This window comes from Oncorhynchus clarkii, chromosome 22 (genome assembly GCF_045791955.1).
Source record: "Oncorhynchus clarkii lewisi isolate Uvic-CL-2024 chromosome 22, UVic_Ocla_1.0, whole genome shotgun sequence".
NCBI lineage: Eukaryota > Metazoa > Chordata > Actinopteri > Salmoniformes > Salmonidae > Oncorhynchus > Oncorhynchus clarkii.
The window spans coordinates 19,476,083-19,495,075 of NC_092168.1; the positions used below are offsets into that span (position 1 = coordinate 19,476,083).

Consider the following 18,993-nt stretch of genomic DNA (forward strand, 5'->3'; position numbering starts at 1 on the left):
GTGGAGTAAAGGTGGTCCAGAGATGTATTCCTTCTGGTGGCACATTTAACATGCTGATAGAAATTTGGTAAAATGGATTTAAGTTTCCCTGCATTAAAGTCCCCTGCTACTAGGAGTGCCGCCTCTGGGTGAGCGTTTTCTTGTTTGCTTATGGGGGAATACAGCTCATTCAATGCTGTCTTAGTGCTCTTGATGGTATGTAAACATCCACGAAAAATACAGATGAAAACTCTAGGTAGATAGTGTGGTCTACAGCTTATCATGAGATACTCTAACTCAGGCGAGCAATAGCTTGAGACTTCCTTAGATATTGTGCACCAGCCGTTATTTACAAAAATCCATAGTCCGCCACCCTTTGTCTTACCAGACGCCGCTGTTCTGTCCTGCCTGTACATCGTATAACCAGCCAGCAACATGTTGATAGTGTCGTCGTTCAGCCACGACTCCGTGAAGCACAAGATATCACAGTTTTGAAAGTCCCGTTGGTAGCTTAATCTTCCGCATAGGTCATCTATTTTACTCTCCAAAGATTGCACGTTTGCTAACAGAATGGAAGGAAGTGGAGGTTCGCCTACGGCCTTCTGGCCCTTTTTTTTCTGCCTCCTCTTCACGCAAGTCACGGGGATCTGGGCCTGTTCCCGAGAAAGCAGTATGTCATTCGTGTTGGCCTCGTCAGACTCGTTAAAGGGGACAAAGGATTATGCCGGCCAGTGTTGAGTAATCGCAGTCCTGATGTCCAGAATTTATTTTCGGTCATAAGAGACGGTAGCGGCAACGTTATGTACAAAATAAGTAAAAAAATAAGTTACAAAAACATCACAAATAAACAAACAAAAAACATAATCAGTTGGGGACACGTAAAACTTCAGCCTTTTTCTCCGGCGCCATTGTTGACATTGCAAATAATTGTATGTGTGGGGAACAGAGATGAGGCAGTCATGAAAAAATCATGTTAAACACTTTTATTGCACACAGATTGAGTCCATGCAATTTATTAGGTGACTTGTTAAGCAAATTATTACTCTTGAACTTATGTAGGCTTCCCAAAACAAAATGGTTGAATAGTTATTGACTCAAGATATTTCAGCTTTTCATTTTTTATTCCACTTTGACATTATGGGGAATTGTGTGTAGGCCAGTGACAAAAACAATCAAAGTGTAATAGATTTTTAATTCAGGCTGTAACACAACAAAATGTTGAAAATGTCCAGGGGTGTGAATTCTTTCTGAAGACACTGTATGTACTTACATCACATATTGATTTAAACTGCGTATTGGCTTGACCTGCTTCGGCGAACCACAGTGTTGATTAGTGTAACAGACAGTGTCAGTGACCTCACCTCTCAGTGCTCCTGCTTTATTTGAACAGGTTTCTTCTCTGATGGTTTCTATGCTGCAGGGCCAGTGTGTAACCGGACTTGGGATGGGTGGCTGTGCTGGGACGACACAGAGGCAGGCTTCACTTCAGAGCAGTACTGCCCTGACTACTTCCAGGACTTTGACCCCTCAGGTAACCCCCGAAACCCACGAAGTGCCCAATGACATAGGCTAGAGTTCCTGGGGATTGCGGACCCATGTCATTTCAACCCATAACTCCCATCAACAATGCTCAATTAAATGGCCAAAATGTAACCTTGAATCATTTTAGCTATTTCAGATGTGGCATGTGCTGTCCTATTTATAAATGTTTTGATAGATTGTGGCTGCTATCAATGTAATTGTCTGCATCATTTCCAATTTCCCATATATAGTTTTTTGTAAATATATATTATTTAAAGATATTTGAGATATTTTCCTTTCTTATTATTTTCCTCTAACCCTACCACCCCTCCCCTGATTGGAGTAAACTAATGGACAACAATACTTAGGCTTCCACTTCCAGCTTCCACTTACTTTCCACTTACTTTCCACTCACTTCCAGTATACATACTACATACATTTCACGGACAACATATATTACATTAGTTATCTTTTGTTTGTTTTTAGTTCCAGCCTACAGCTACCCTCAACCCCTCCCATCAATCTCTGAAGACAATCCAGTTTTCCATTGTGCTGTGATGTTTCACAGAAGTTCTGAAGCTTGTATTTCTCATAAATTTACAATCTGTAGAAACTAAGATAACCACCTTTGCTAAGAGTATTATTATATTACTGATCGATTGACTATGATTATCAAATCACCCAGCAGTGCTATTTGCAGAGTTGGCTAAATGTTGAATTTTTTTTCAGCTATTCCTGAACCTGCGATCAAAAACAAGCTACATATGAGCAGTACCGAAACAAGTGATCTAATGATTCTGTCTCTTCTTTTTTATTTATCACAATTGTGACCGACCGCCTTGATTCGGTCTAATGTAGCAAAATTTGAAATTGTGTTATATCATACACTGCATTTGAGAAACAATGGGAAAGTAATTCTGCTTTGATACTTGTAACCTCACTTTTGAGAAAATGGCCTTTGAATGTTTTAGTACCTACAGGAGAGGTCTTTGTCTACACCCATTCAGCATCGTTCACACCCTCTTAAGCTTTATACCCACCCATCTCTTTAAGGGTTAATCCGAGCGTTCTGTCCCAACAACAACAGTCAAGCACCCAAGCTAACTGGCTAATGTTAGCTAGCTTACAACAACTTCCAGACACAAATGAGAGAACAGCTCACTGACCATTTTACTCTCCCTAGCAGAGCTGGTTAGGCTGTTTTTGTGGTATCCACAGCATTGGTGACTGCAACTGTGCTGCTGGCAACAATTTTTCTTTTGCCAGCATTTACTGACACCGACCATATTCAACGGGTGTTGAGCTTTCGTAAATTCCTCAGTTATTCTGCACTCTGGCACAGTCAGACGAGAGTGCTCTGAAAAATCAGAGTAGATAGCCAGAGCGAATTTACCAGCTGGCTGTCAACAGTTGTCGTAGTGACATTCTAATGAAATGGTTACTTGCATAGTGGAGTCTTTTGTTGAGACATGTAGCTAGCTAGGTAAACAACAAAACTATAATCCCAACTCATGACGTTACAGCCCTGTATGAATCTGCAGGGAGCTAACCAACCAGGTTCAATATTATCTAGCTAACATTAGGCTGTAACTAGCAAAAGCATATTGTGCTGATATACGAATAATAAGATCATACACGTAATTTTAGCCAGTGAGCCAGCCAGCTAACGTTAGCTAACTAGCTAACTGTACAATTTAACTTGAAATGAAAATTACTTTCTGTCAAAATTAGAAACTTGCAATATCTGAAAATGTAGCTAGCTAGACTATTTTACCCGTGCCCTGAAATCGGAGTAGATAGCCAGAGCGCATTTACCAGCTATGTAGACAGGTCTGGTAGCATAAATCGTATCTAATTTGGCTAACTTTCTATTAAAATATATTGTAGTGAAATCATTTCTTTCTTTCGGTATATATATACTGAGTACTTCAAAGTTGGAACATTGGGTTGGTAAACTACACGGTAATGTAAAGGTTGTATTATTTTTTTAATTGTATTGTATTTCAAAATGTTGTTTGGTGAATCATGGATGACTCCATCATTTGTAACAAGTTTCTGTAAATAGTTTTTCGTTCGATGTTGAAGAGAAAAAAATATTTGGTGCATTTTCCCCTATTTTCCATCCAGTTGGCTTTATTTTTAGAATATATTACACTTGATCTTTCGTGAATAAATTGCTCCATTTCTTTTAGTTTTTCCTCAAACTTATTCTGTGCCTTCTGCGTCATGTTCTGTCTTAGAATACTTCTAAAATTGCAGACTCAGGGTGTTCCAGTTCAGTGGTACCAAGTAGATATGCTGTACTAATAAACCTCAGGATTTTGTTCTAGCCCAGCACTAGCACATCTGTTTCAAATTATAATCTAATCATGGTCATAAATCTGGACCACGACCAGTTTTAATCAGTGTGTTAGTGCTGGGCTGGAACAAAGGCCTGCACACCATGTCAAATCAAATCACATTTTATTTGTCACATGCTTTGTAATCCGCAGGTGTAGACAAACAATGAAAGGCTTACTTACGGGTCCTTTTCCAACAATGCAGGGTTAAAGATAAAGATAAAAAATAAATACATTGAAATAGTGACACAAGGAATAAATACACAGTGAATAGCAAATAACAATAAACAGTAAAAATAAAGAGTAAATATAACATGTCTATATACTGGGAGTAGTAGTACCGAGTTAATTTTCAGAGGTACGAGGTAATTGAGGTAGCTATATGTAAGGGTAAAGTGACTAGGCAACAGGATATAAAATACACAATAGCAGCAGGGTATGTGGTGAGTGTGAAAGTGCGTGTGAGTGTGTGTGTGGCGTCAGTATGCATGTGTGCATGTGTTATGTGTGTGGGTGTATGTAGTGTGTATGTGTGTGTAGGGGGTGTCAGTGTAAGTATATGTGACTGTGTGGGTAGAGTCTAGTCAAGTGATTGGGTCTTAATGTAGACAGCAGCCTCCCCTGAGTTAGTGATTCCTGTTACATATATATAACATTATATGAGGTGGCATTGTTTAAAGTGGCTAGTGATACATATATTACATACATGTTTTCATTATTAAAGTGGCTAGAGTTGAGTCAGTATGTTGACAGCAGCCACTTAATGTTAGTGATGGCTGTTTAACAGTCTGATGGCCTTGGGAGGAAAGCTGTTTTTCAGTCTCTCGGTCCCAGCTTTGATTCACCTGTACTGACCTAGCCTTCTGGATGGTAGTAGTGGTGTGAACAGTCAGTGGCTCGGGTGGTTGATGTCCTTGATGGTCTTTTTGGCCTTCCTGTGACATCGGGTGCTATAGGTGTCATGGAGGGCAGGTAGTTTGCCCCCGGTGATGCATTGTGCAGACCGCACTACCCTCTGGAGAGCCTTGCGGTTGAGGGCGGTCTAGTTGCCGTACCAGGCTGTGACACAGCCCGACAGGATGCTCTCAATTGTGCATCTGTAAAAGTTTGTCGGGGTTTTGGGTGATATTCCAAATTTCTTCAGCTTCCTGAGGTTGATGAGGCACTATTGTGCCTTCATCACCACACTGTCTGTGTGAGTGGACCAGTTCAATTTGTCTGTGATGTGTACGCCAAGGAACTTAAAACGTTCCACCTTCTCCACTGCTGTCCCTTCGATGTGGATAGGAGGGTGCTCCCTCTGCTGTTTCCTGAAGTCCACGATCATCTCCTTTGTTTTGTTGACGATGAGTGAGAGGTTGTTTTCCTGACACCACACTCCAAGTGCCCTCACCTCCTCCCTGTAGGCTGTCTCGTCGTTGTTGGTAATCAAGCCCACTACTGTTGTGTCGTCTGCAAACTTGATGATTGAGTTGGAGGCGTGCATGGCCATGCAGTCATGGGTGAACAGGGAGTACAGGAGGGGGCTGAGCACGCACTCTTGTGGGGCCCCAATGTTGAGGGTCAGCGAAGTGGAGATGTTGTTTCCTAAATTCACCACCTGGGGGCGTCACGTCAGCAAGTTCAGGACCCAATTGCACAGTGCAGGGTTGAGACTCAGGGCCTCCAGCTTGATGTTGAGCTTGGAGGGTACTATGGTGTTGAATGCTGAGCTATAGTCAATGAACAGTATTCTTACATAAGTATTCCTTTTGTCCAGATGGGATAGGGCAGTGTGCAGTGTGATGGCTATTGCGTCGTCTGTGGACCTGTTAGGGCGGTATGGAAACTGAAGTGTGTCTAGGGTGGCCGGTAAGGTGGAGGTGATATGATCTTTGACTAGTCTCTCAAAGCACTTCATGATTACAGAAGTGAGTGCTATGGGGCGGTAGTAATTTAGTTCAGTTATCTTTGCCTTCTTTGGTACAGGAACAATGTCATGTTCTGTCTTAGAGTACTTCTAAAATTGCAGACTCAGGGTGTTCCAGTTCAGTGGTACCAAGTAGATATGCTGTACTAATAAACCGCAGGATTTTGTTCTAGCCCAGCACGAGCACATCTGTTTCAAATTATAATCTAATCATAGTCATAAATCTGGACCACGACCTGTTTTAATCAGTGTGTTAGTGCTGGGCTGGAACAAAGGCCTGCACACCATGTCAAATCAAATCACATTTTATTTGTCACATGCTTTGTAATCCGCAGGTGTAGACAAACAATGAAAGGCTTACTTACGGGTCCTTTTCCAACAATGCAGGGTTAAAGATAAAGATAAAAATAAATACATTGAAATAGTGACACAAGGAATAAATACACAGTGAATAACGAATAACAATAAAGAGTAAAAATAAAGAGTAAATATAACATGTCTATATACTGGGAGTAGTAGTACCGAGTTAATATGCAGAGGTACGAGGTAATTGAGGTAGCTATATGTAAGGGTAAAGTGACTAGGCAACAGGATAGAAAATACACAATAGCAGCAGGGTATGTGGTGAGTGTGAAAGTGCGTGTGAGTGTGTGTGTATGGCGTCAGTATGTGCATGTGTCATGTGTGTGGGTGTATGTAGTGTGTACAGTGCCTTGTGAAAGTATTCGGCCCCCTTGAACTTTGCGACCTTTTGCCACATTTCAGGCTTCAAACATAAAGATATAAAACTGTATTTTTTTGTGAAGGATCAACAACAAGTGGGACACAATCATGAAGTGGAACGACATTTATTGGATATTTCAAACTTTTTTAACAAATCAAAAACTGAAAAATTGGGCGTGCAAAATTATTCAGCCCCCTTTAGTTAATACTTTGTAGCGCCACCTTTTGCTGCGATTACAGCTGTAAGTCGCTTGGGGTATGTCTCTATCAGTTTTGCACATCGAGAGACTGAAATTTTTTCCCATTCCTCCTTGCAAAACAGCTCGAGCTCAGTGAGGTTGGATGGAGAGCATTTGTGAACAGCAGTTTTCAGTTCTTTCCACAGATTCTCGATTGGATTCAGGTCTGGACTTTGACTTGGCCATTCTAACACCTGGATATGTTTATTTAAGAACCATTCCATTGTAGATTTTGCTTTATGTTTTGGATTATTGTCTTGTTGGAAGACAAATCTCCGTCCCAGTCTCAGGTCTTTTGCAGACTCCATCAGGTTTTCTTCCAGAATGGTCCTGTATTTGGCTCCATCCATCTTCCCATCAATTTTAACCATCTTCCCTGTCCCTGCTGAAGAAAAGCAGGCCCAAACCATGATGCTGCCACCACCATGTTTGACAGTGGGGATGGTGTGTTCAGCTGTGTTGCTTTTACGCCAAACATAACGTTTTGCATTGTTGCCAAAAAGTTCAATTTTAGTTTCATCTGACCAGAGCACCTTCTTCCACATGTTTGGTGTGTCTCCCAGGTGGCTTGTGGCAAACTTTAAACAACACTTTTTATGGATATCTTTAAGAAATGGCTTTCTTCTTGCCACTCTTCCATAAAGGCCAGATTTGTGCAATATACGACTGATTGTTGTCCTATGGACAGAGTCTCCCACCTCAGCTGTGCATCTCTGCAGTTCATCCAGAGTGATCATGGGCCTCTTGGCTTCATCTCTGATCAGTCTTCTCCTTGTATGAACTGAAAGTTTAGAGGGACGGCCAGGTCTTGGTAGATTTGCAGTGGTCTGATACTCCTTCCATTTCAATATTATCACTTGCACAGTGCTCCTTGGGATGTTTAAAGCTTGGGAAATCTTTTGGTATCCAAATCCGGCTTTAAACTTCTTCACAACAGTATCTCGGACCTGCCTGGTGTGTTCCTTGTTCTTCATGATGCTCTCTGCGCTTTTAACGGACCTCTGAGACTATCACAGTGCAGGTGCATTTATACGGAGACTTGATTACACACAGGTGGATTGTATTTATCATCATTAGTCATTTAGGTCAACATTGGATCATTCAGAGATCCTCACTGAACTTCTGGAGAGAGTTTGCTGCACTGAAAGTAAAGGGGCTGAATAATTTTGCACGCCCAATTTTTCAGTTTTTGATTTGTTAAAAAAGTTTGAAATATCCAATAAATGTTGTTCCACTTCATGATTGTGTCCCACTTGTTGTTGATTCTTCACAAAAAAATACAGTTTTATATCTTTATGTTTGAAGCCTGAAATGTGGCAAAAGGTCGCAAAGTTCAAGGGGGCTGAATACTTTCACAAGGCACTGTAGAGTCAGTGCAGGAGAGTTTGTGCAAAAAAAGTGTATGTGTGTGTTGGAGTGTCAGTGTAGTATGTGTGAGTGTGTGGGTCGAGTCCAGTGTGTGTGCATAGAGTCACTGCCAGAGAGTTAGTGCAAGAACGGGTCAATGCAGGTAGCCTGTGTAGCCATCTGATTAGCTATTTAGCAGTGGGGGTAGAAACTGTTCACAGTCCCAGACTTGGTGCACTGTTTTTTAAATTTAACTAGGCAGTTCAAACAAGAACACATTCTTATTTACAATGTCTGCCTACCCCGGCCAAACCCTAACTACGCTGGGCCAATTGTGTCCCGCCCTATTGAACTCCCAATCACAGCCGGTTGTGATACAGCCTGGAATCGTACCAGGGTCTGTAGTGAAACTTCTAGCACTGAGATGCAGTGCCTTAGACCGCTGCGTCACTCTGGAGCCCAAGTAGTGCATTCTGTGTGGTAGCAGAAAGAACAGTCAATGGCTTGAGTAGCTGGAGTTTTTGAACATTTTTGGGGTCTTCCTCTGACGCCTGGTACAGAGGTCCTGGATGGCAGGGAGCTTGGCCCCAGTGATGTACTGGGGCGTACTCACCACCCTCTGTAGAGCCTTGCAGTTTCCATACCAAGGGTGATGCAGCCAGTCAAGATGCTCTCAATGGTGCAGCTCTAGAACTTTTTGAGGATCTAAGGGTCCATGCCAAATCTGTTCAGCCTCCCACACAGTTGTGGCCCAAACACAACTGTATAGGTGTGTGTTGACCATGTTAATTCCTTAGTGATGTGGACACCAAGGAACTTGAAGCTCTCGACCCGCTCCACTACAGCCCCATCGATGTGGATGGGGGCGTGCTCGCCCCTCCATTTCCTGTAGTCCACGATCAGCTCCTTTGTCTTGCTGACAATGAGGGAGAGGTTGTTGTCCTGACACCACACTGCCAGGTCCCCAACCTCCTCCCTATAGGCTGCCTCTCCAGGACGGGAGTAGGAGGTTTAAGGCAGATCAAATGCCTTTTCCACTGTACTTTCCTTTGTAATCAAGCCGTAGAGCAGGGATGCCCAACCGTCTTCCTGGAGATCTACTGTCCTGTAGGTTTTCAGTCCAACCCTAATTTAGCGTATCTGATTCAGCTAGTTATTAAGGTCTTGTTGAGCAGCTAATAAGTAGAATCAGGTGTGTTAGGGTTGGACTGAAAACCCACAGGACGGTAGATCTCCAGGAAGAGGTTTGGGCAGCCCTGCCCTAGAGGCTTCAGAAGCCTTGTTGCTTTAAAAGCACTTGCAAATGATATTACTTCGAGGAAAGATGACTTCAGAAAAAGCAACTTCAAGTCTCTGCATTTTGAAGACTGTATTTGATGTGTTTATAGATTAATCTACTTACATTTTGATGTAATGCTCTACAGAATTGGTGACAAAAATATGCAGTGACAACGGCCACTGGTTTCTGCATCCCGAGAGCAACCGAACATGGACCAACTACACACGATGCAACGAGCATACTAATGAAGGCAGAATGGTACGTTGCGGTACAAAAAACAACAACTCTCAAATGGATGTTCCGTTAGTTTAAATTGCTTGCTGCATGTGAGGAATGTCACTTTGACCTCCTGCAGAAACTTTCAGATGGCTATTTTGATTGAATGGACATTAAGTACTTGCAAATACTCTTTGCTCTTTGATTATCAGGGCTATGGGACTTGCATTATAATTTTGTATTGATTCATCAATGCATTGCCATTATATAGCTGGGTTTAGGGAGTTCAGAACACATACAGTAATATGCTAGGGCAATATGAGGCTTATTGTGTCTATTCTCTTTCAGACTGCCATGAATTTATTCTACTTGGCCCTCATCGGTCATGGCTTATCACTGACATCCCTATTAATTTCCCTGGGAATATTTTTCTATTTCAAGTGAGTATAAATGAACCAAACAATAGAACAAGATTGAATATTCAAAGGTTTTGTTCCTGGATCTGTTATTAGACACGGACAGTTGATGCCAAATTACTTTCGTTTTTTAACGCCACAATGAAAAAGTCTACACCTTTTCCCCTTTCGTGTAGGAGTTTAAGTTGTCAACGAATCACTCTCCACAAAAACCTCTTCTTCTCCTTTGTATTGAACTCGATCATTACCATCATCTGGCTGACCGCTGTGGCGAATAACCAGGAGCTGGTACAAAGAAACCCTGTAAGTGGATGGGTGGGTGGGTGGGTGGATGGATGGATATTATGTGATTGATCATTTTATATGTGTATTATGATATGTATATTTTACAGCCACACACCAATGCAATGGCAGTATACACACTGCTAATTTGCTGCTGCCTTTAGAGATATTCAAAGAGTAAAGCACAGAAGAACTGCATGTGCAACATCCTTATTTTCTTTTTTTCCAGACAAGCTGTAAAGTGTCCCAGTTTATCCATCTTTATCTTTTTGGTTGCAACTATTTCTGGATGCTTTGTGAAGGGATATACCTGCACACCCTCATCGTTGTTGCTGTGTTTGCTGAGAAACAGCACTTGATGTGGTACTATCTTCTCGGCTGGGGTAGGTTTTTGGGGATACCCCTGTATACCTGTATATGATTTTGATGTGAAGTTTGGATGTTATTTCATGGAAGTAACATTGTTTGTCACGGACAATGGATGTCTGTTGTTTTTCAGGCTTTCCTCTAATTCCAGCATCTATACATGCAATCGCTCGCAGTTACTACTACAATGACAAGTGAGTTTACGTTCAGATGCTGTATTTTGTACCACAATTGTTTTCAGTGAATGCATCATTTCTTCAACTACAAGCTATTCATACAGCATAATACATCTTGCTGTAATTAGTTTCTATTACAGCTACAAGTATTCCCTACCATGTATCCATTGCCTATTAGAATCCTGTTGGCACACTTCTAGAGCTTTCAATCCAATTTTATGAATATGTTTCCTGTAAGCAGCTCTTGTAAAAATCTAATTTAAACCATAAAAGAAGGTGGCAGACCCTGAATGCTAATTTGTCTCTTCCCCTCCTACAGTTGTTGGATAAGCTCCAACACTTCACTCCTCTACATAATCCATGGACCCATCTGTGCTGCTCTGTTGGTAAGTCTGTAGTACATTTAGGTACATGCAAATACTATCTATATTCCTGCTTCTCTTGAGTGCAAACTTAAGTGGAAAGGGGTTGCAGTGTTCAAGGATGTTGTTTTCATTTTTGTTGCCTTACCTTGAACGTAGTCTATGGACAAAAAGAGACCACACTTTGTTTTTGTTCAACTAGCCCAGGAAATAAATATCTAGATAAGTAATTTCACAGAACTATCCTGTAGGTTGATAGATTAGTCACCCGCCCATTAGTCATTCGGCAGAACAACGTGGGTGGCATTCTAGGAATGACCTGATAAAACCATTGGTCTGACTTCAAAGGAAACCGGACAATCAAGCATCCTCTTGTAGTTTGCAATTATTTTCTTTGGGTCCAATCTGGTATAGAGCTGCATGTCTTATCAGATGTGCTGATGTTTCTTTATTTTGAGGAATTCTGCCTGATTTCTCCTTGTTTAGTCAATTTGAGAATTATAATGAATGTTATGTTAATCTGCTCTCCAGTAATAAACTTATCCGTGGTTCAGAAACGCATGTATTACCCATAATGCACCATTTTATGATATCAAGAAGTAAACACACTATTGCTTACAGTCGTGAACAGTATTCCTTGTTTTTTATGTATGGTGATTGAGGGTTCTTTGGATAAACATATCCTCTCAATGGCTATATTCTGACAAATGTGGCCTTTTCCTCTCTCTATATCATTCAAGGTGAACCTGTTCTTCCTGTTGAACATTGTGCGTGTCCTGATCACCAAGCTGAAGGTGACCCACCAGGCTGAGTCCAGTCTCTACATGAAGGCGGTGCGCGCCACCCTGATTCTGGTACCTCTCCTGGGGATCCAGTACGTCCTGTTGCCCTACAAACCAGAGGGACGGGTCTCCTCTGAGATCTACGACTACATCATGCACATCTTAATGCATTATCAGGTAAGACTATCTACTATCATATGTGAGCTAGTTACCCTAGCTCACATATGACTGTAACATTATACATTTCTAGGCTAACAGTAATGTATCTTTCATGTTTCCAACCAAGGTTAGGGTGACTTTCGTGTATGTTGTGCATGGTAATTTGGCAGATGTTCTTGTCCAGAGTGACGTACTGTCGGTAAGTGCATACTAAGGTGTCTGGGGGAGAAAAAGAGAACCATACCCCTTCTGAAGTAAGCAGCAGTAACGTTCCCATTGCCACAATAAAACTGAAGTAGTCATCTGCAGCCACCGTCTCTTATTATTGGATTAAGACCAGGTCGGCGCCTTATTAGCCTTTGACTCCCGTGTCTTTATCTCATGGCCTGTGGAAGAAAGTATATGTCATTGTCTGGCAGGGGAGGAGGAGGGTTGAATGCTGCAACTCATGATGAGGTACAGTCAGTGCCTTCTGGTGCCAGGCTGAATCAGCTCAATAAATAATACATTACAACGCCTTTCTCTGTCCCTACTCTCTCTCTCTGTACCTCTCTCTCACCCTCGTTTTACATGCTCCTCGAAAGGTCCGCTGCCAAAATGCATCAAAGTTGGCAAAATCAGCCCCACGGCTCGACTGTTTTGGGTGTTTGAGAGCTTGAGACATTCTCCCAGGGCGTTAAAGCGATGGGTTTATAACCGATATGCACTGACTGGGCTCCTTTGTTTGGTTTATTTTCTCAGGGTCTGCTGGTAGCCACCATCTTCTGCTTCTTCAACGGAGAGGTAAGATTCTGACCCACATTCATTTATCAGGTTTTCTGAAATCCCAGATATAGAATTTTAGGTTGAAGGATTCCCTTGCAGCTTATTCACAGGACATTTTGGGACCTTTTCAGAAATGTTGCGACCCTCTCCTCCCCTGTACATTTGAGTCCTCAGTTCCCTGTGCGATCAAGCCAAGGTTAGGCAACTTCCTCTGTGCAAACCCTCCCCGAGAGGTGACCTGACCTGGGGATGCATCTGGGGAAGTTGACCTTCCATAACATTTCATGGGAGCTTGTGGGCCTCTGGAGATGATTCTCTCAGATTGAAGATCATTAAAGCATTGGCAGGCATCCAGAGACAGTCACGGGACAGTCCATAGAGTGGTATGAGCAGTGCCGATTTGATTTATTAGGATCCCCATTAGCCGATAGCCAATAGCGATAGCTCGTCTTCCTGGGGTCTGACGTATAACAAAAAATACATTAGAGACAAAATACTTAACAATTTACATACATTTAAAAACATTAACATGTAGTGTGTGTATGCATCTGTCAGTTACACATACAGTTGAAGTCGGACGTTTACATACACCTTGGGGGGAGGGGTCCGGTTACCGTTCAGTCTTCTCCAATCCTTCCGGCGATTGTCCGCTGAGAGAGACAGGGCCATTCGCGGTCAGGCCACTATTACCGTTGCAGACTCCTGGTCCATCCATTCAAAAGACGTGGATAGAGAAAGGGACACCATCCCAGAAAATGTCCACCAAGCAGAGGTATGCATAATGAAGAGAAACCATTTACGGTTTGAGACTTATTAGCACTCTGATTTGTCCCCTATATACAGTTGAAGTCAGAAGTTTACATACACCTTAGCCAAATACATTTCAACTCAGCTTTTCACAATTCCTGACATTTAATCCTAGTAAAAATTCCCTGTCAGGTCAGTCAGGGTCACCACTTTATTTTAAGAATGTTAAATGTCAGAATAATAGTAGAGAGAATGATTTATTTCAGCTTTACATTCCCACATTCCCAGTGGGTCAGAAGTTTACATACACTCGATTAGTATTTGATAGGATTGCCAATAAATTGTTGAACTTCCACAAGCTTCCCACAAAAAGTTGGGTGAATTTTGGCCCATTCCTCCTGACAGAGCTGGTGTAACTGAGTCAGGTTTGTAGGCCTCCTTGCTCGCACACACTTTTTCAGTTCTGCCCACACATTTTCTATGAGATTGAGGTCAGGGCTTTGTGAGGGCCACTCCAATACCTTGACTTTGTTGTCCTTAAGCCATGTTGCCGCAACTTTGGAGGTATGTTTGGGGTCATTGTCCATTTGTGACCAAGCTTTAACTTCCTGACTGATGTCTTGAGATGTTGCTTCAATATATCCACATAATTTCCCTCCTCATGTTGCCATCTATTTTGTGAAGTGCACCAGTCCCTCCTGCAGCAAAGCACCCCCACAACATGATATTGCCACCCCTGTAATTTACGGTTGGGATGGTGTTCTTCGGCTTGCAAGCCTCCCCCTTTTTCCTCCAAACATAACGATGGTCATTATGGCCAAGCAGTTCTATTTTTGTTTCATCAGACCAGAGATAAAGTTCTGGGATTGATTTGCACTTTTCGCACCAAAGTACGTTAATCTCTAGGAGATTCGTTGAAAAACGAGTTTTAATGACTCCAACCTAAGTGTATGTAAACTTCCGACTTCAACTGTACTTGTCAGTGCATACACACAACAAGTAGGTCACATGGGGGAGAGGCTGTGTTGCTTTATTTGTTTTTTGAAACCAGGTTTGCTGTTCACTTACGCTATATAAGTTGGAAGGGAGTTCTATGCACTCGTGACTCTGCGTAATACTATACGTTTCCTTGAATTGAGAGGGTTTCTTACCAAATGTGTTATTTGTGTTTGGATTAGGGTTGCTTTATGTAACAGATGAAGTGGTCAAGGGTTAATATGGTAATTGTGAATGCCTGGGAGATGGCCAGGAAATACTGTGTGAGGATATGGTCTTGCAATTAGGATTCATTCATTACTAGTAATTTATTACTAAATGTATTGATTTATTTTCTGTGTGCTGAATCTTATGGTCGACATCGTGTCTTGGTAGGTGCAAGGGGTTCTGAGGAGACATTGGAACCAGTACCGTATCCAGTTTGGAAGCACCTTCGCCCACTCAGATGCCATGCGGTCTGCCTCGTACACTGCTTCGTCCATCACCGAGGTCCAGGGCTGCTACAGCATCGACAGCCACACAGAACACTTGAACGGCAAGGGGGCCTGCCTTGACATCGAGACCTCCATCTTAAAATCAGAGAACCCGTTCGCCTGAGGATAGGATGACTCTTTTTCGGAATGGTGGGGAAGGGGAGGCTGCAGTTTGTTACTAGGTTTCCTGGGTTAACCGAGGGAGGGGAGAAAGAAGGGATTAACAACAGAAACGTTCGGCCACTTGTATACGCACTGGGGAAAAAAATGTTTTTGCTACCTTCGATTAACACATAGAAATGGGCACTTAATTGTTTTATCAGCTTAGTGAGAATCACTTTTTGCAAAACTTTTTCAAGTATCCATGTATGAAGTTTCTTTGCTGCTTTTCAGAGGAAGCCAAATGTTTATATTCTGGTAATTTATCTTAAAGCATTCAAGTGTTACGCAGTCCTTTTAACATGACTGTACATAAACAATGTAAAAAGGAGGTTTGACAATCCAAATTAAGATATTATCAGTTCAGATAAAGCCTGGGTGTTTGCCCAAAAGTATTATTTGTGATATGCCAAGCCAAGAACCACCCTTGTCGGCTATTTTTATACACAACAATCAATGCCACTAAGAACTAGGCTCTCTGAGGCTATTATCTGTGTTTCTCTAGTTGAATTTAAGCTCAAGTTAAGGGCAAAGTTACACAGATATACAGTGCAGTCCCTTGTTGGTAGTTAATAACTTTTGAAAAGGTACATGCTTTACCATTATCAACTATTGTCATTTATGCCAATATCTGTCCTGTACAACTGAATGTTACTTCAATTATGAAGTTTGGTTCTGGCACTGTTTTAAATCTATGGAATAAATATTTATAGGTTAAACCTTACATTCCCCTCAGTGGCAAAGGGTAAAACATAGTGTTTATTGTAATATATGTCTGGCACCTACTGTATGTTCATATATTCTAAATTCCATATAATTTCCACTGTTCACTATCGGAATCATTCATGTGAATTTCACTACTTTTTAAATGATTGTTTTCATCCAAATGCTGGAAACGACTCACAATCAGATTATGTAAAGTATGTGGACACCCCTTCAAAATGAGTGGATTTTGCTATTTCAGTCACAACTGTTGCTGACAGGTGTATACAATAGAGCATACAGCCATGCAATCTCCATAGACAAACATTGGCAGTAGAATGGCCCGTACTGAAGAACTCAGTGACTTTCAGCGTCGCATCGTCATAGGTTGCCACCTTTTCAAAGAGTCAGTTCGTCAAATTTCTGCCCTGCTTGAGCTGCCCCGGTCAACTGTAAGTGCTGTTATTGTGAAGTGGAGCAACAACGGCTCAGTCGCGAAGTGGTAGGCCACACAAGCTCACAGAACGGGACTGCCTAGTGCTGAAGCCCTTTGTGAGTAAAAATTGTCTGTCCTCGGCTGTGACACTCACAACCGAGTTCCAACTACCTCTTGAAGCAATGTCAGCACAAGATCTGTTCGTCGGGAGCTTCGTGAAATGAGTTTCTATGGCTGAGCAGACACAAACAAGCCTAAGATCACCATGTGCAATGCCAAGCGTTAGCTGGAGTGGTGTAAAGCTCACCACCATTGGACACTGGAGCAGTGGAAACACGTTCTCTGGAGTGATAAATCACACTTCACCATCTGGTAGTACGACGGACAAATCTGGGTTTTGTGGATGCCAGCAGAACGCCACCTGCCAGAATGCATAGTGCCAACTGTGAAGTTAGGTGGCGAAGGAACCATGTTTTTCATGGTTCGGGCTAGGCCCCTTAGTTCCAGTGAAGGGAAATCTTAACACTACAGCATACAATTACATTCTAGACGAATCTGTGCTTCCAACTTTATGTCAACAGCTTCGGGAAGGCCCTTTTCTGTTTCAGCATGACAATGCCCCTGTGCACAAAGTGATACAGAAAAGGTTTATTGAGATCAATGTGGAAGAACTTGACTGGCCTGCACCTTGCCCTGACTTCAACCGCATCAAACACCTTTGGGATGAATTGGAACGGCAACTGCGAGCCAGGTCTAATTGCCCAACATCCGTGCCCAACCTCACTAATGCTCTTGTGGCTGAATGGGAGCAAGTCCCCGCAGCAATGTTCCAACATCTAGTGGAAAGCCTTCCCAGAAGAGTGCAGGGTGGACCAGCTACATATTAATGCCCATGATTTTGGAATGAGATGTTTGACAAGCAGGTGTCCACATACTTTTGTATGTTGTAAATCTTGTAGTGCAGAAATGCAATTAAGGTGAGTGCTTTATGTACATATACTGTATATATTTACACTGTATTTACGGGTGTATACGAGGCATTCAAATATGAAGCAGCTGTCATATAGAAGTGTGTGGGAGGTTGTCAGCAGGAAGTTGTTTATTACAATTTTGATGCTTTTACTGATCATTAGCCATCGGACTGACATTCAAATGAATTGTCTCTGCCATTTCTGCTAGCTTTCCACAAGGGTACAAACAAAGCCATTCCTCCATTTTGCAATTGCACTCTGATAGAGGGTGAATGATGCCTGAATTGCATCTGTAAATTCTTAACAAGGAAAGTTGTTTTGGCCGTCCCAGGCATCTACCACTTGAACATTATAATCATAATCATACAGTGACCGTTGGTAACTAAACAGATACTATTACACAGCTCAAGTGTGTGTGTGTGTGTAGTGTGGCATGGAGACAAGAAGACATGTCAATACCAACTCTCAGATAAATCTCTATATTAGCTGCCAGTACTTCTGGCAAGTAAATTCCATGCATCCTGTTTCATAACATTTGTTAGAATGTGACGTGGACTGCAGGACAGTTTCTTATTACAGAACTTAATGATATCTTAAAACTGTATTCAGAGGTGTTTTCATATTAGACGACTTTGACATTTGAAGTAGCACTTACTACGAAGAAAAGTATTTTCAAGGATAATGTCTGTATTGTATGTTAAAAATGTACTGTGTATATATATTTGGAAGTCTAAACACCCTGACTCCACTTGACTGTATGGGTGTAATTTGTATGTGTTTTATTCTTTGGATGTGAAAATATATATTTGTGAAACATTTATTTTTCTTTGTTATTTTTTATATTCTCTATTTCAACAGAAAAAAATAAGATACACTGACGTTTTTTAATTTAATAGGAAAGTCACGTAATGTCAAGGTATTGTGACGTGGAATCTACAGGAAAAATACATTGGATTTTAAAAAATGTATCAATGTTACCTATTGTTTTGACATTTCAACATAGACAAACCCTGTATAAAATATGTTGAATTTGTATCTTTAAAACAATGTCAGATTTTCAATGTTTTATCCACTATCAGAAAAAGAAAGGGTTGGGTAGCATTGTTGGGCAGGGTTGGGCAATATACAAATTGCTGACACTATTCAAACCAATGAGGGTTCTGAACTTTAAAGCCATTTTTCTCAGAATCATCTTAATATCCTAAACTCTTGAAGTATCAATGTTTGAAGGAGAGGTATCTTCTGCTTGGATAGTTCCAACTGTTCCACTGACGTAGTCTGTCTTTAATTCCAGTTTGTCTACAAATTAATAATTGATTTGTTGGATTCACGTCTCCATCTCAACAAAAAATGTAAGTAAATGAATAGGACTAAATCAAATTAAACTTTATTTAAAGTCCATTTAAAGTTTGATTTGATTTAGTCCTATTCTTTAACTTAGATTTTTGTTTCAGATGGATTATTCTTATAATAATCCTGTCATGACCACACTGTTTATGAGTTCCCTATAGATTGTTTTAGAAACCAACAAAAAAGCTGAAAAATTCACTTAACAGATTGGTGTTCATGGGAAATTGAAATTAAATTGCTGTTTGGGGTTTTAAGCTGGGTTTCTGTATAGCACTTTTTGTCATCGGCTGATGTAAAAA

The 18,993-nt window shown here is 41.4% G+C and overlaps 1 protein-coding gene across 7 annotated transcripts in view; it reads left to right on the forward strand.

Moving 5' to 3' along the window:
* LOC139380527 (calcitonin gene-related peptide type 1 receptor) overlaps positions 1-18,160 on the forward strand; it is a 59,581-nt gene extending 41,421 nt beyond the window's left edge. For 2 of the 7 annotated variants that reach the window (XR_011628442.1, XR_011628441.1), the window contains exons 4-14: positions 1,400-1,510; positions 9,482-9,594; positions 9,901-9,992; positions 10,145-10,271; positions 10,480-10,633; positions 10,750-10,810; positions 11,112-11,178; positions 11,895-12,113; positions 12,837-12,878; positions 14,979-16,013; positions 17,297-18,160. Coding sequence is in view for 5 of the 7 variants with exons in the window: in XM_071123261.1 (XP_070979362.1) it covers positions 1,370-1,510; positions 9,482-9,594; positions 9,901-9,992; positions 10,145-10,271; positions 10,480-10,633; positions 10,750-10,810; positions 11,112-11,178; positions 11,895-12,113; positions 12,837-12,878; positions 14,979-15,200 (1,238 nt within the window). In the remaining 2 variants the exon portion in view is untranslated. Of the gene's footprint in view, positions 1-1,369; positions 1,511-9,481; positions 9,595-9,900; positions 9,993-10,144; positions 10,272-10,479; positions 10,634-10,749; positions 10,811-11,111; positions 11,179-11,894; positions 12,114-12,836; positions 12,879-14,978 lie in introns of all 7 variants that reach the window. The other 5 variants (XM_071123263.1, XM_071123264.1, XM_071123261.1 and 2 more) reach the window with 3 other exon arrangements.
* The last annotated feature ends 833 nt before the right edge of the window (positions 18,161-18,993 follow it).